The sequence below is a fragment of the Lissotriton vulgaris genome, chromosome 2_2 (genome assembly GCF_964263255.1).
Source record: "Lissotriton vulgaris chromosome 2_2, aLisVul1.2, whole genome shotgun sequence".
NCBI lineage: Eukaryota > Metazoa > Chordata > Amphibia > Caudata > Salamandridae > Lissotriton > Lissotriton vulgaris.
Window position 1 is genome coordinate 131,586,145 of NC_141688.1, and position 13,688 is coordinate 131,599,832.

The following is a 13,688-nucleotide window of genomic DNA, read 5'->3' on the forward strand; positions in this document are numbered from 1 at the left end:
TTTTTATGTACCATGCTTGGACATGAAGCACAATGGGTTTTCTGTTCTACGTAATGACATACACAATCCAGTTGGAGGTAACTACTGTGACATTTGTATGTTGAAGTTAAATTTACTATTGTAGAGCGCCTGTCTTTCTAGAAATGGGCCATATGCATAACACTCTAGGTCCTGTTCCAGTAGAAACAGTCCAACCCGAACTGACAGGCTGGGTCTCTTATGAATAGGAATGGCTGGATCCTGTCTTAGGTAGCATGGTGGGCAAAAAAAGACAATGGGACTGGATAGTATCCCAGAGTCATTACCAGTGGCTGAGAAAAATGCAAGCCACCCTCCGATCACTTGTTTATTTTCTTCAGTGCAACTCTCATATTTGAGTTTGAGTCAATATTTCTTAGTTTGTTCTCACAGGAACTGAAAGTTATAACTAGGAACTAAGATATGGAGCCACGGGAGACCAGTGAGGATGTTAGTTTGGAGAGAGGCTGTAGTATTGACATGGTTTGGAATTCACCCTGGATACACCTTTCAACATTGCGTCTGTCTGAAGCTGTTTCAAACGTTAAATAATCTGCTGGGCGTATTTGTTAGAATTATTTATAAATGGTGTACAGGATCGTTCAACCCTATTCTAATACATTCACTGTTGTGGTTACAAATGAGACACAAGTGAGGGGATATCCTAGAATCATTGGCAATCTCTTCATGCTTCTTCTGGAATTTGCAAGTACATTTGCTCAGCTCAGCTACACAGGGAGCCTATTCATGTGTACGTAATTCCTCCTGCTCTCCTACAATCCTAACATGTGACAACTTGAATAAAGGGCATTGATGCAGCAATGACAATTCTGAACCCTAAGCTGAGGGAGCCAGGATAGGAATACGTCCACATTTACTTTTAATTAATCACCAGTACCAATGCCTCATCGATAGGGACGAACACCCTCCAGCTATCATTTTTACGTTATATAGGTCTCTTCAAATCACTTATCTGGGGTTCAATACTAGTTCAGACAACTGGATTATCACCCAATAACAGATACATATAATTGTGCAACTGCTGCGGACATGGATATGGCTAAAGGAATTCACGTTTTCTAATGTGGATATGAAATGTTACAATGGTGCACTTCAACACATCTCAATTGAGTCAGCAAGTCTGATGCTTGCAGTTTGTGCCAACATGCATATAGGTACACAGAATGTTTATGGAAACAACAAAAAGAAAAATGGTTTAAGCTTGCGAAAATGAACATTGCCCGATGGCTGGAATGAATATACACTGGGCTGAGTGCTAGTACTTACCGCCACACATTTTGTAACCCCAAAAAGAGGATTTACTGAGCCCCGAGGACCAGGATCTACAAAGTGTTCGAGAGCCTGTAAATATGCGATACAAAAAAGGGCAGTAGCTTGTTTGTCTAATCTTTAAGTACAACGATAAACAACAATTTGTAAAACTGTTATAAAAGGAATTTGCTAAACCCCTCTGCAGCAATCCAAGACCAATTTGCAGTTAACTTTCACTGTACAGGAATACAGACAATGGATAGAGGAGGGAAGGATCAATTACGTGTCAGGGTGGGAGAGCATTTTATCTGAGCAACCAGTGTATGCATGTAGTGATCGGGAATCTATATCGAGGCCGATGGACACAGATTGGTGCCCACAGGTTTATGTTATGGAGTATGGACACTACTACCAGAGTTGGAGTCATCATAATCACTGTCCGCAAGCAGAACACTGAACGAAGAAGCATAGTATTTAAAACTCAGTCATGCCAGTAAAAAACAATATGTAGCATAGTTAAGGACAATACTACGGGAAACATCACAAGTGCGCCCTACTGCCGACTAAGTTTTACTGAACAGAAGCACACAGAGGCAAGATGCAGCTTGCTTTGGTTCTAGCTGCTTTCTTACCTACAGAAGAGGATGAGTCTTTTAAAAAAAGATAAATATTGGGTAGACATCACTATAAGAACACTAGGAACTGCTTATTTTTAGCCATGCTGTATTGGAGTATTTACTTGAAGGCCCGCCCACTCTCCACCCATATTCGTCATTGGCTTGTGTCATTGTCCTTCGTAAATGCGGTCTTCTGATTCATTATCAGGCTTGTTAGTACCGCCTTATCTTCATTTCTAACCTCCCGTCAGGACTGGCCCTTTTACTTTGGTTGTTACACAGCACGTCTTCTTTAGTCTGTAAGCACTATTTTCTTTAATGAGTTTCTGCAGGAGGGTCTTTCATGCGCAGTTATGACCACTGGCTTGTTTATTTAAGTCATAGCAAAGAGGTAGCTCTTCAGGGGCCATGGGAAGCAGAAGGGGGTAACTCAGTAATGCCTTAAAGCATATGGAATGTAATAGATCTCGCATTTGCGAGAGTTTAAGCTATTGGCATTGTAAATAACAATGCCTTTTATTTATGTTTCAAAAACCAAAATATAAATAAAAGGCATTGTCATTAACAATGCCAATAGCTCAAACTCGCGTAAATGTGAGATCTATTGCTTTGGAGATGCTTGTAATATTTAGATACTAACTTTTAAGGGCTATTGGTGTGGGTTGAAAAGTATATTATGATCAATTATTCTTCGATACAGCAGAACGAGGCAACAAGAATTACATGAATCCTCAACTACCAACCTCTGTTTCCAAGAAGCCTTCATTGATGAAATGCAGCCCCGAGTACAGCTTTCTCTAAAAAGTACTCACCATGTTACACAAAATTCTTTTAAGAGACACAGTAAATAACCCATCTGAAATTAGGACGCGCCACATAAAGCGCAGCCATAAATTTAAAAAAATTCAGAGTTTAAAAGAAAAATAATAAAAAATGCATGTATGCATGTGGTACTTTGAACAGGATAAGCCACTGCAAGTTAATGTAGCTAGCTATACGTCTACAGGAAATGCAGTAAGCTCACATTCAATGTGGCTTGTCAGTCATTCTCACTGGTGGGAACTTATTCCTGGCTGGTGTCCACCACTAATGTGATTTCATAAGAGTGGAGAACAGCTTTTGGTCTCCACTTTTGGTCGTTTGTAAGTGCTAAACGTCACAGATCCACACTTCATCTCAGTTTCTTCTCCTGCCTTCCAGCCAATCTTCCGTCCCGCCAGGGGAAGAGTATCATAATACGCTACTCTCTGAATCTCGTGTAAAACAGCGCCAGTGATACTGGTATGGCTCCCATACTCCAAAATCCAGTTTTGGAGTGAGTGGCAGCACTGGAGACCAGCTCAGAGGAATTTGCAATCCAACATAAAGAGGCAACAATAATAACCTTATTTATTATGTATTGGCATAGCCTTCCAGATCTCTAGTTTATTCATTGATAAACGTATCCCTTACTGCTATCCGGCAAAGAAAGAGGGTGTCATACAAGATCGTCACAGCGTCAAAAAGTGAAGAATTCATTTCCACACCAGGGTCAGCATTTGCTAAAAGTGACATCACACGAGACTCCTCAGTGGCAAACACCCCCTTCACGAGGTTGTACATCGTCTGAACTCTACACATTTCTATTTCACTGTAGAAAACAAATGTTAGTGGTCAAAAAGGCAAACCCTGTCATCAAACAACAATGGCAGAATGCAAAGATACCTTTCATGGACTCTGTGGTCTGGATGAGCTCTGTGACAGCGGCAGCCACTCGTTTTGAGAAGCCGGCCAAGAGGTGTTTCTGCTCAGAAGTTGGCTTCTGAAGAATCTATAATACAAATATGAAAAGACATGCACGATTTAGTGATAATGAAGACTGAAGACATTATTGCTTTGTCTGTGTTAAGTTCATGTAACCTGTGATCATGAAAGTCTAACTATCCCAGATGCTTCCGCTTTGCAACAATTATTTTTGTTGCCCTCTTACTGCATTAATACAAAAACAATCATTTTGATTCAGGACAGAAAAATCCTTGCAAATCAAATTATTAACCATATAATAGCGTTTGTTGCAAAATGAATTGGGTCTCGTTGCTTTTGCAGGTCAGTGTGATGATATAAAAAAAAATAGTTTAAAGAATAATAGTTTAAGATTTTGCATGTAAATCATCAGTAAAAAAAAAAAAGATTTTAATGGTTAAAAAAAATATTAGCAACTCTCATCCCTTAAGCGTGGTGATAGAGTTTGACACTCTAAGCCTGGGTTATAACCTCGCTGTCACACAATGGAGTTGCAGTCCAGACATCTCTCAAGCAGGTCAAGTGTAATACTGCACACATTAGAGATGGAGAGCAAGACGTTGGGTGGAACCCAACGCTACTCATCCTGCCATAACATGCAGGATGCACAACACTCATTATACGTCGATTAAAGTTACAGCTTTGAACATGAAAGAAAAAAAAGCAAGATGCATCAGGTCTCTGCTAATATAGTTGAGAACAAACATCCGGGATACTAAAGTGGGATACTACAGTGGCAATTAGGATGGGTTGCAGAGTGGTTTATGTCAACCCAATACTAAAATAAAGAGCTATGAGGGATATGCTACATCAGTTGATTTACTGATGCCAGAATTAAAGAACAAGCAAGAGTATGGGTGTCCAGAGGGCTCCTGATTTGGCCAGGGGAACATTACCGTTACACTGACGTATTCTCATGTAATTTCAGTGATTTTGTGTCATGCTTGCTAGATTCATTTTTTAAAATGGTGCCAGTATATCATGTAGTGTAAATATGTGCCATTCGCAATTGGCTCAAGCGCACAGCAACAATGGGGACTGCTAAATTGTATGTGGTTGTTTGCCAAGCATGTTTTTTGTGCAAAATGCACTCTTGCATCCAAAATAGACACAAGCACACCACTCACACTATTAGATACAGCCAAATGCCGGTTTTGTATTTTTAGTAATGCTAAGTGATTTTTCATAATTTAACAGACTTTTTGTGTAATTGCACAAATGCAAATTACAGGAATTTTGAACACCCATACTCCTTTAAAGTTTTGAAATCTGACTTTTATTGACTGTTTTTGAAAGATTAATGTAAACTTTTCTTAAGAAACAAAAATCAACTTCTCATTCTTGATCCAAACATTTGTAGTCACTTGAGAAAAAAAAGATGCTATTTAAGTTTATACGGTTAGACATAAACCAAACTGTCTGTGCAAGTAGGTATTGGCAAAATAAAAAATTTACTTATCACCTTGAAAATCTGCTATTGTCTGATCAGAATAGTGATTTTTAAGGTTTTAAATTACAAATGATTAAATATCAAATTCGACACACCTAACTGCTCCCAATTAAAAGTTATCACTTTTTAATGGTAAAGATGAATGTCAAGTCACAATTCAGAAAATGGCACTTTTGGAAAGTTGGCATTTTCTTGTACCAACTATTTGGGTGCCATGCAGCCTGTATCCTTGATCACATGACTAGGTGCAGCTGACAGCTGGTCCTTGTGTATTACTTCCAGACAGTGAGACAAAGGCTGAATAGGAGTTAGCAGGAAAGGTCATCTCTGTCTTGATAGGGGATGCAGCTGTCACCTACCACACTTGCACATCACAAAGACTCTGCCTCAGCACACTCACAAAGGGTTTCACACTAGTCTTTTGTGCCCCTAGACAAGCAGGAGGGTTGGAAATTCCAAGCTCCTCTGGGGGTGGAACTTCTCCTACTTCAAAGCTAGCACCATACATAAATAGTGGACCCTCATACACAACTCTTCACTGCACATCTGGACCTGTGGAAGGCTGCGAAGGACTGCTATGTTGCTCTGCCGCAAGATGAACGCTGCCCTGCTACTCTGTTATCCTGCTGCCTGTGTGAGAGGGACTGGACTTGCACCATAAACCCAGGACCACCAGAATGACTCCAAGGGCTAGTTGCCAGGCATCCTAATCAGAGCTTCAGGGACAGAAAAGGCTCTGACCACCTTGATCACAACTGGATGCTGCCTGCTGTGAGTCTTGCCCCCCAACTGGTGCCACCCCAGTCCAGCACCCTTGGAAGTGAGCTTGAAGGTGGTCTGCCAGTCCAACTGGGCTTCTATCAGAACCGACCAAGCGTGAAGCATCGACTTGTTTCAGAACCGCTATTGCGCATAGCATCCCTAACACAGGGCCCGCAGTTCCTCGGAACAGCCACTGTGCAACACATCCTCGACCCAGGACATCGCAGCCCCACAACTCTTTGGAACCACTGCTATGTGAAGCATTATGAATGCAGGACATCACACCCCAGCCCTGCAGATCCCCAGAACCACCACTGTGTGATGCATCCTCAACGTGGGACCTTGCAACCAAACGCAACCAGGATTTAAGTTACTTGGTTCAGCATGTAAATGTAGTATACTTCTAAAGCGCACAGCTGCCCCAGCACCAGGGCGTCCCGGCGCTGTATAACGCTGTGGAACCCTTCCTGGCTCTCCCTGTGAGATGCCCCTCCTGGGCACCCCCCAAGGTGAAGCCAGGCATCCCAGTGTTGTTGGGGCCATTGTGGAGATTAAGCAAGCTATTGCCTAGAGTAGCAGCGTGGGACCCATGGTTAGAGTAGGCGCAGAGGCGAGAATTATCGAGTCCGCGGACATTAAGCCCAAGACCCTGCCGCATCGGGAGTTGAACCCTGGTCCCGGGCCTGATCTCTGCTTCAGGGTCTGCCGCTTCTAACCAGTGAGCCACACTTCTCCACTGTCTAACTTGGTACCTGTATCCGACCTGCGCTCAATCGCTGTCAGCCTGATCTTGTGACTTTGTTGCTGTGCAGTGCTACCGGATAACCACAGTCAGCGCTTTGTGCTTTTGAGCACTATTTCTACCTAACTCTTTAAAATTGCATATCTCTGGCTCCTCTGTTTGGATTTTTGTTGTTTTTGTGTCAAATAATTTATAAAATTTTACAAACATTTTTTTTATTGGTGCAGGATTTTTCTTGTGTTGTAATTTCACTTTATTGCCGTTTGTGTGCTGCATAAACACTTTACACATTGCCTCTAAGTTAAGCCTGACTGCTTTTGTGCCAAGCTGCAGGAGGAAAAGGGTTAAGCACAGTTACGTTGAGATTTGCTTGTTTCACCATGACAAGAATTGTAGTTGCTGCTTGAGTAGGGTTTCACCTCCCCTCAAACAGTAACCAGTTTCCTACAGCAGCTATTACCCAGTGCCTTTCATGTGTTTTTCATTTATTACCATTGCCTAAATAGGCTGTCCATCAAGGTCATGGCATTTCGAAGATGGTTTCATTGTTCCATTTGCGATCTTGTTAGGTTTCTGGATGGTGGGACATTAAGTGGTCTTACTGATAGACTACAGAAGTGACATGCTTTTAATACTGATTGACAACTTTTTTGATCAGTAAGTGTGTGCTGTCTGGATGCTGCAGCCTATCAAAGATATCGTTCTATTCACTAATCACAATTGCATGTACATTTGTTTTACTTTGTTATCAAGTTAACATGTTGTGTGATTTACAACTTTTCTTGCTCACAAAGGTAAGATGAATGGGCACGCATGCTTTCTTCAAGAAGCAACGAAAATACAGCCTCTTTGTCAAAAGTACCTAGTATGCTTCATTTTGCAGTGCAAGCCTTTTATTTTCCCAGCTTACAATGCAAACTTCACCTTCTGACTCCGTTTCACTACACTATTCTGTTAACATACCGCTTAACTTTGCTAGTGCCATCTACTCAGCAAAGGTGCCCCCACTGTCTGCTTCCATGTTGATGTAGCTCAATATGTTGCTTCATGGTGCGAAAACCCAATCCCCCAGCGCCTTGAGACCCTCACGGGTGAGTAGTAGCACTTAAATGCATGATAGTGGGATTTTCTTTCTATGAAAGCTGGGAGCCCCCAATGGTTACAAAGCACTTCCCCTCACAAAAGGTCAGGGCTTGCCAATGATTTTCTTATTTTGTGCAGTTAAGGAGCAAGAAGCTTCACCTCTCTTAGGCGTAACAAAAGTCTCACTATCAGAAGGACCACATGGCTCGACATTACTTTCAGTCTGGTTACAATATGTGTTTCTTACATTCAACAAAACTATTTGCTTCACCCTGAAGAAAACAAACATTAATAAACATTAATACCCTGACAAATGCTCTGCTAGTATCAATAAGGATTTAAACGCTTAGCACTAATGATACTGTTAAAGGGTTAAAGAGACCAGTGTGAGATCCACACTTTTACAAAGCACTTATGCGTCTGTTGGCTTTGCCAGTCCATCCTCCGAGATGATATTCAACATCTCAGCTGTCAGTCATACAGCTTCTGTTTGTTGCTATACCCTTGGTGAATCTTTGCCTAATGAGGCTTGATCCTTCTGAATGTGAGGAGGGAGGCGGATGGGGGGGATTAGGGTGTAGGAGGGTAGGCTCACATGGAAACGAAGAATTTACCTAGGGCCAGAGTTGTTCGTTAAAGATATAGACTATAGAAATGTATCAGTTGGGTGCGTGGCCTGACCAGGCACCAAGATGGTGGCTTGCACACGGAGCTCCAGCGCCCGAATAACTGCCTAGCTCCGTCCCATCGCTGCAATTTGCCCCATCCAAGGCTGCTGCGAGTGTCAGAGACCGAGCGGCATGCGTGGAGTGCTGTGAGAGGGCTAGAGGCGGCGGCGGTCAGCCCCGTGGCAGCTTGCCTGAGGGCGGGGGCCATGGTGTGCAGCTTCCTCATAAATCGAGGCCAGGGATGCGGGCCCCATGAGGAGCAGAGACGGGGCTGGCCTTCCTGGCCCCCTGCCTTGCTGACCTGCGGTGAGTTACTCGCTCAGCCGCTAGGTGGCCGATAAACATTGCTAGCCATCCCCCAGCAACGCGTGCGGCAGAGGCGCCAGCGCTGTCCTTCTTTAATGGCGGGCCCTGGCAGAGACAACTACAGTGCTGCCCATACGCAGGGCTCATAACGACATGGGAACTAACTACGCTAGCGCATACTATTGATTCACTGGCCTGAGCACCTTTCTTCTCTTTTTCAGCGTGGGGGAGGGGGAATGAATGGAGTAGCACTTGGCACGCTCCTACACTGCTCTTGAATCCGATTCGGCCATTTAACAGCATAACCCAGCCACGGGGACCCCATGATAGGCAGTCCAACATCATCAGTCTAGACTTTTAGTCCAGCAACGAAAAGCAGTACCCATTCAGCATCTTCGGGGGCCTGCATTATAGCCCTTCTATTTGCAATGTTTCCACCCATCAACCCTTGCATTTGCTAGCCGACTGCGATTCACGTGTTGAGAAGCCCTACATAAAACTGTCTTGGTTCATCATGGGTCGGGGGACCCCAAGCAGCAGCAGCTAACTTTCGAATCTCCCAAAACTCCCAGGCGGGAAGGAACCGACGACGTTGGCCGTGGCGATCCTCCAACCCCTGCTGACCTACCAGACACTGAACAGCCCCGTGGAAGGAGCGGCAGCCTTAATGGCTGAACTACTTGCCGGATTCACGGCCATTGATGCGCGTCTTGACAGCCTAATGGCTTGCCTTAACAGTATGCACGGCAGCTTAGACCAGCATGAAGCCTGCACGGAGTCCACCGAAAAGTGAATTTCTGACACTGAGGATGCGCAATCGGCAATGACCAAGCGCCTAGATCGCATTCAACGCCTCCTCAAAACAACAGCATTCAAAGCTGAGGACCTTGAGGCAAGATCGGGCCGTAATAACCTTCGAATAGCCGGAGAGGCCGAATCCACCAACACAGGCCCCATGTAGGCGTGACTGCTTGCGGACCTCTATGAAAGAGACACCTTCTCTGTGACATTTTCGGTCGCGCAGGCACGTAGATCTTCAGCAGTACCCTTGCGCATCGGCAGGTGGCGTCGGTCGACTCTGTGTTTGTCATTGGCGACGTGATCGCCGGAATGACATCACAGTATCTAATTAGACACAGCCTCTACGCTCTGACGTCAGTTCTTTACACAACATTCCACGCCTAGAAGCGCAGAGCCATGCAAGACACTGACCACTGGTGCATAAAACTAGGGCCCTGAAAGGAAGTCCCTTACTCTAGAATCAGTTCGCAGACGGGAAGGATGGGTGGGGTGGTAAGGAATCCATACCTAATGTATGTCTCTTAAAGATATATGGTTACCAAAGGTAAGTAACTTGTTCATCTGAAAGAGACTATTACTTATGGATTCCTTACCTTAGAATAGATACCCCAGCAATACCAACCTCGGAAGTGGGTCTGCGAACCAAGTTCACACCAGGAAGTCCTGAAGAATAGAGCGCTCAAAGAAGCCGTCTGTCTGGACTTGGCTGTCCAGGCAGTAATGTTTAGTGAACGTGTGCAATGAAGCCCACGTGGCTGCCTGGCAGATGTCATGAAAGGGGACTCTACACCCCAAAGCAGTAGTGACTGCCGACGCCCTAGTGGAATGGGCACGCAACCCAGCTGGAGGTTCCTTTTTCGCCAAGGAATAACAAGTTTTAATGCAAAGAACGACCCACCGAGAGATGGTTAGTTTTTGCACGGCCTGACCTTTCTTGGCACCCACATAGCCAACAAAGAGCTGATCATTTACCCAGAATTGTTTTGTGCGATCCAGATAAAATGAGAGTGCACGTTTTGGATCCAGACGGTGGAGCCTCTCCTCCTCTTTAGAAGGATGCTGGCGGGAAAAAGGAGGGCAAAGTTATGCTCTGTCCTATGTGGAAAGAAGTAACCATTTTGGGAAGAAAAGAAGGTCAATTTTGAAGGACAACCTTTTCCGATGAACAGCAAGTAAAGGAGGTTTCAAAGAAAGAGCCTGAAGCTCACTCACTCTGCGAGCAAAGGTGATGGCCACCAAAAAAGCAGTTTTTAAGGTCAAGAGTCTGAGAGGACAATTATGTAGCGGCTCAAAAGGAGCGCACCTAAGGTAAGTCAGAACAAGGTTCAAGTCCCACTGGGGCATTACGAAAGGAATTGAAGGACACAGGTGAGTAATGCCCTTATGGAAGCGATTTTCAATAGGGGACTTGAAAAGAGAAGGTTGATCAGGGAGGTGAAGAAAGTCTGAAATGGCCAAAGATAGCCCTTGATAGTGCCCAGAGAAGAGCCCTGCTGGTCCAAAGAAATCAGGAAGAGGAGAACCTCAGAAAGGGGATCCACAGCCTTCGCTGCACACCATGCCACAAATTTGTTCCATCCACAGGCATATACTGTTTTAGTATATGGACGCCTGGCTGCCAAGATAACATTACAGACTTCAGGAGGAAGGTCGAAGGCTCTCAACTGTCACCGCTCAACTCCATGCAAGGAGGTGGGGGCTGGACAGGTTCGGGTGGAGGACCGTCCCCTGCTGCTGCGACAGAAGATCCTGCCAAAAGGGTAGTCTGATCGGGGAATCGACGGCCATGTTCAAGAGCTCGGGATTCCAGACTCTTCATGCCCAGTCCGGAGACACAAGAATTACTTGTTCCCGGTCGCACTTGATCTTCTTCAGCACTCTGGGCAGAAGTGGTATTGGCGGAAAGGCATATAGAAAACTGCAACTCCACTTGCGACGAAAAGCATTGCCTAGTGAGTGCCGCTTTGGAAATTCCAATGCGCAGAACTGTTGACATTGCACGTTCTCTTCGGTGGTGAATAGATCTAACCAAGGATCTCCCCACTGCTGAAAGAGACCTTGCACCATTCGTGATCCATCAAGCACCGGCAGCTGAGTTCATCTGCCCTGGCGTTGAGGAAACCTGGTAGGTGTTAAACCACCAAGGACATGCCCTGATGTTCCAGCCACTTCCAGAGAAGAAGGTCCTCCTGACAGAGTGTCCATGACCCCATTCCGCCCTTTTTGTTGCAATACCACATGGCAGAAGTGTTGTCTGTGAACACCTCCACTACTCTTCTTTAGACAGAAGGAAGGAATGCTTTCCGTGCTAGACGAATCGCCCATAACTCCAGAAGGTTGATGTGGAGCCCCAACTCCGGCGGAGACCAGACGCCTCTGATCTCCGCTTCTCCCATGTGGCCGCCCCATCCAATGAATAACGCATCTGTCACCACTGTGAAATCTGGTTGGGGAAGGAAGAGAGAACTGCCGTTGAATTCTGGTTCGTGAGCCACCACTGCAACTGATGTGCAGTCCTCGCCAAGATCTGGACGACATCGGACAGATTCCCCATATGCTGCGCCCACTGGTACTTCAGGTCCCACTGCAGAGCCTGCATATGTCACCTGGCATGATCCACCAGCCGGATGCAGGAGGCCATGAGGCCCAGCTGCCTTAGGATCATTCTCACCGAAATCCGGGATAGAGACTGGAACATCAGTATCATAGCCTGAATATCCCGAACTCGCTGTTTGGGAGCATAGGCTCGAAACTGCGCTGCATCCAGAACTGCTCCAATGAAAAGGAACTTCTGAGAAGGATTCAGGTGGGACTTCGGCACGTTGACTGTGAACCCCAGCGAATGCAGGAGGTCCGCCGTATTCCGGAGGTGGGAGACAACAGCCTGGAGTGAGCTCACCTTCAACAACCAGTCATCGAGATAGGGGAAGGCTGGAACCCCTGATCTGCGCAGATAGGTGCGACCACCACCATCACTGTCGTGAACACCCGAGAGGCGCTGGTAAGGCCGAAAGGGAGCACGGCAAACTGAAAATGCTGCTGGCCCACCGTGAACCGTAGGTGACGCCTGTGGGCTGGCAGGACGGGCATGTGAAAATAAGCAGCCTGAAAGTTCCACGCTACCATCCAGTCTCCAGGGTCGAGGGCAGACAGGACCTGAGCCAATGTCCACATTTTGAACTTCTCCTTACGGAGGAAGCGTTTGACGTCCCTGAGGTCTAAAATAGGACTCAGGCCTTTGTCCTTCTTGGAAACCAGACAGTAGTGGGAATAGCAGCCACAACCTACTTCTGGCACAGAGACTCGCTCAATTGCTCCCTTGGCTAAGAGAGCAGCAACTTCCTGACTGAGAAGGGCAAAGTGATCCTCCGACATGTGATGGAATGTAGATGGAATGGAGGGAGAGTAGTCTCGAAGAGGAGGGAGTAGCCCCTTCAGACTATCTGCAAAACTTGCCTGTCCGACGTGATGTTGTGCCAGTGGGGGTGGTGATGGCAGATCCTGCCGCCCACTGGAAACTGGTGGTCCTGAAAGGTCGGACTAGGATGGTTTGGAGGTTGCACTGGTGGACTGGCCCGCATGCTGGCCCCTAGACCCACGGTAGTGGGTCCCATGTTCCCAGCCCCGCAGAGGCTAGGCAGCCTGCGCAGGCCTGTGGCTCTGAGCGGAACTTGGTGGGGCACACCTTTTGTAGCCATTAAAGGAGGGAAAAGCTGACTGCGGAGGCGAAAGGTGGTAGCGAGGACCAAGGATCTGGCCGTAGCCCTAGAGTCTTTGTAGTGCTCGAGCGCATTGTCTGCCTTGTTGCCAAACAAGAGACGGCCATCAAAGGGCATGTCCAAAAGAGTCGATTGGACATGGCCTGAGAAGCCAGTGGACCTCAGCCAGGCGTACCGTCTCAGGGCTACCATTGTTGAAATTATCCTGCCTAGCGAGTCAGCTGTATCCAGCCCACAGCAAATGGCAAACTTTGCAGCATCCCTTCCTTCTGCGACCACTCGGGAGAGTACGGCCGAGGCCTCCTCCGGGCACTGTAGCAGCACCTGCACAACCATGTCCCACACAAAGTTGGTGTAACGGCCCAAGAGACATGTGGTGTTCACCAACCACAGGCCTAAGCTGGCGGAAGAAAACATCTTCTTCCCAAGATGATCCAGCTTCTTGGATTCGCTAACTGGGTGTGCAGT

At 46.2% G+C, this 13,688-nt stretch overlaps 1 protein-coding gene across 4 annotated transcripts in view; it reads right to left on the reverse strand.

The window, feature by feature from the left end:
• The window catches only part of TLN2 (talin 2), a 598,939-nt gene that overhangs the window by 97,207 nt on the left and 488,044 nt on the right, over positions 1–13,688 (reverse strand). For 2 of the 4 annotated variants that reach the window (XM_086959467.1, XM_086959466.1), the window contains 2 exons: positions 3,612–3,717; positions 1,306–1,380 (listed from right to left, as the gene is read on the reverse strand). In XM_086959467.1, coding sequence (XP_086815593.1) covers positions 1,306–1,380; positions 3,612–3,717 — 181 coding nt within the window. The remainder of the gene's footprint in view (positions 1–1,305; positions 1,381–3,611; positions 3,718–13,688) is intronic. The other 2 variants (XM_086959469.1, XM_086959468.1) reach the window with 1 other exon arrangement.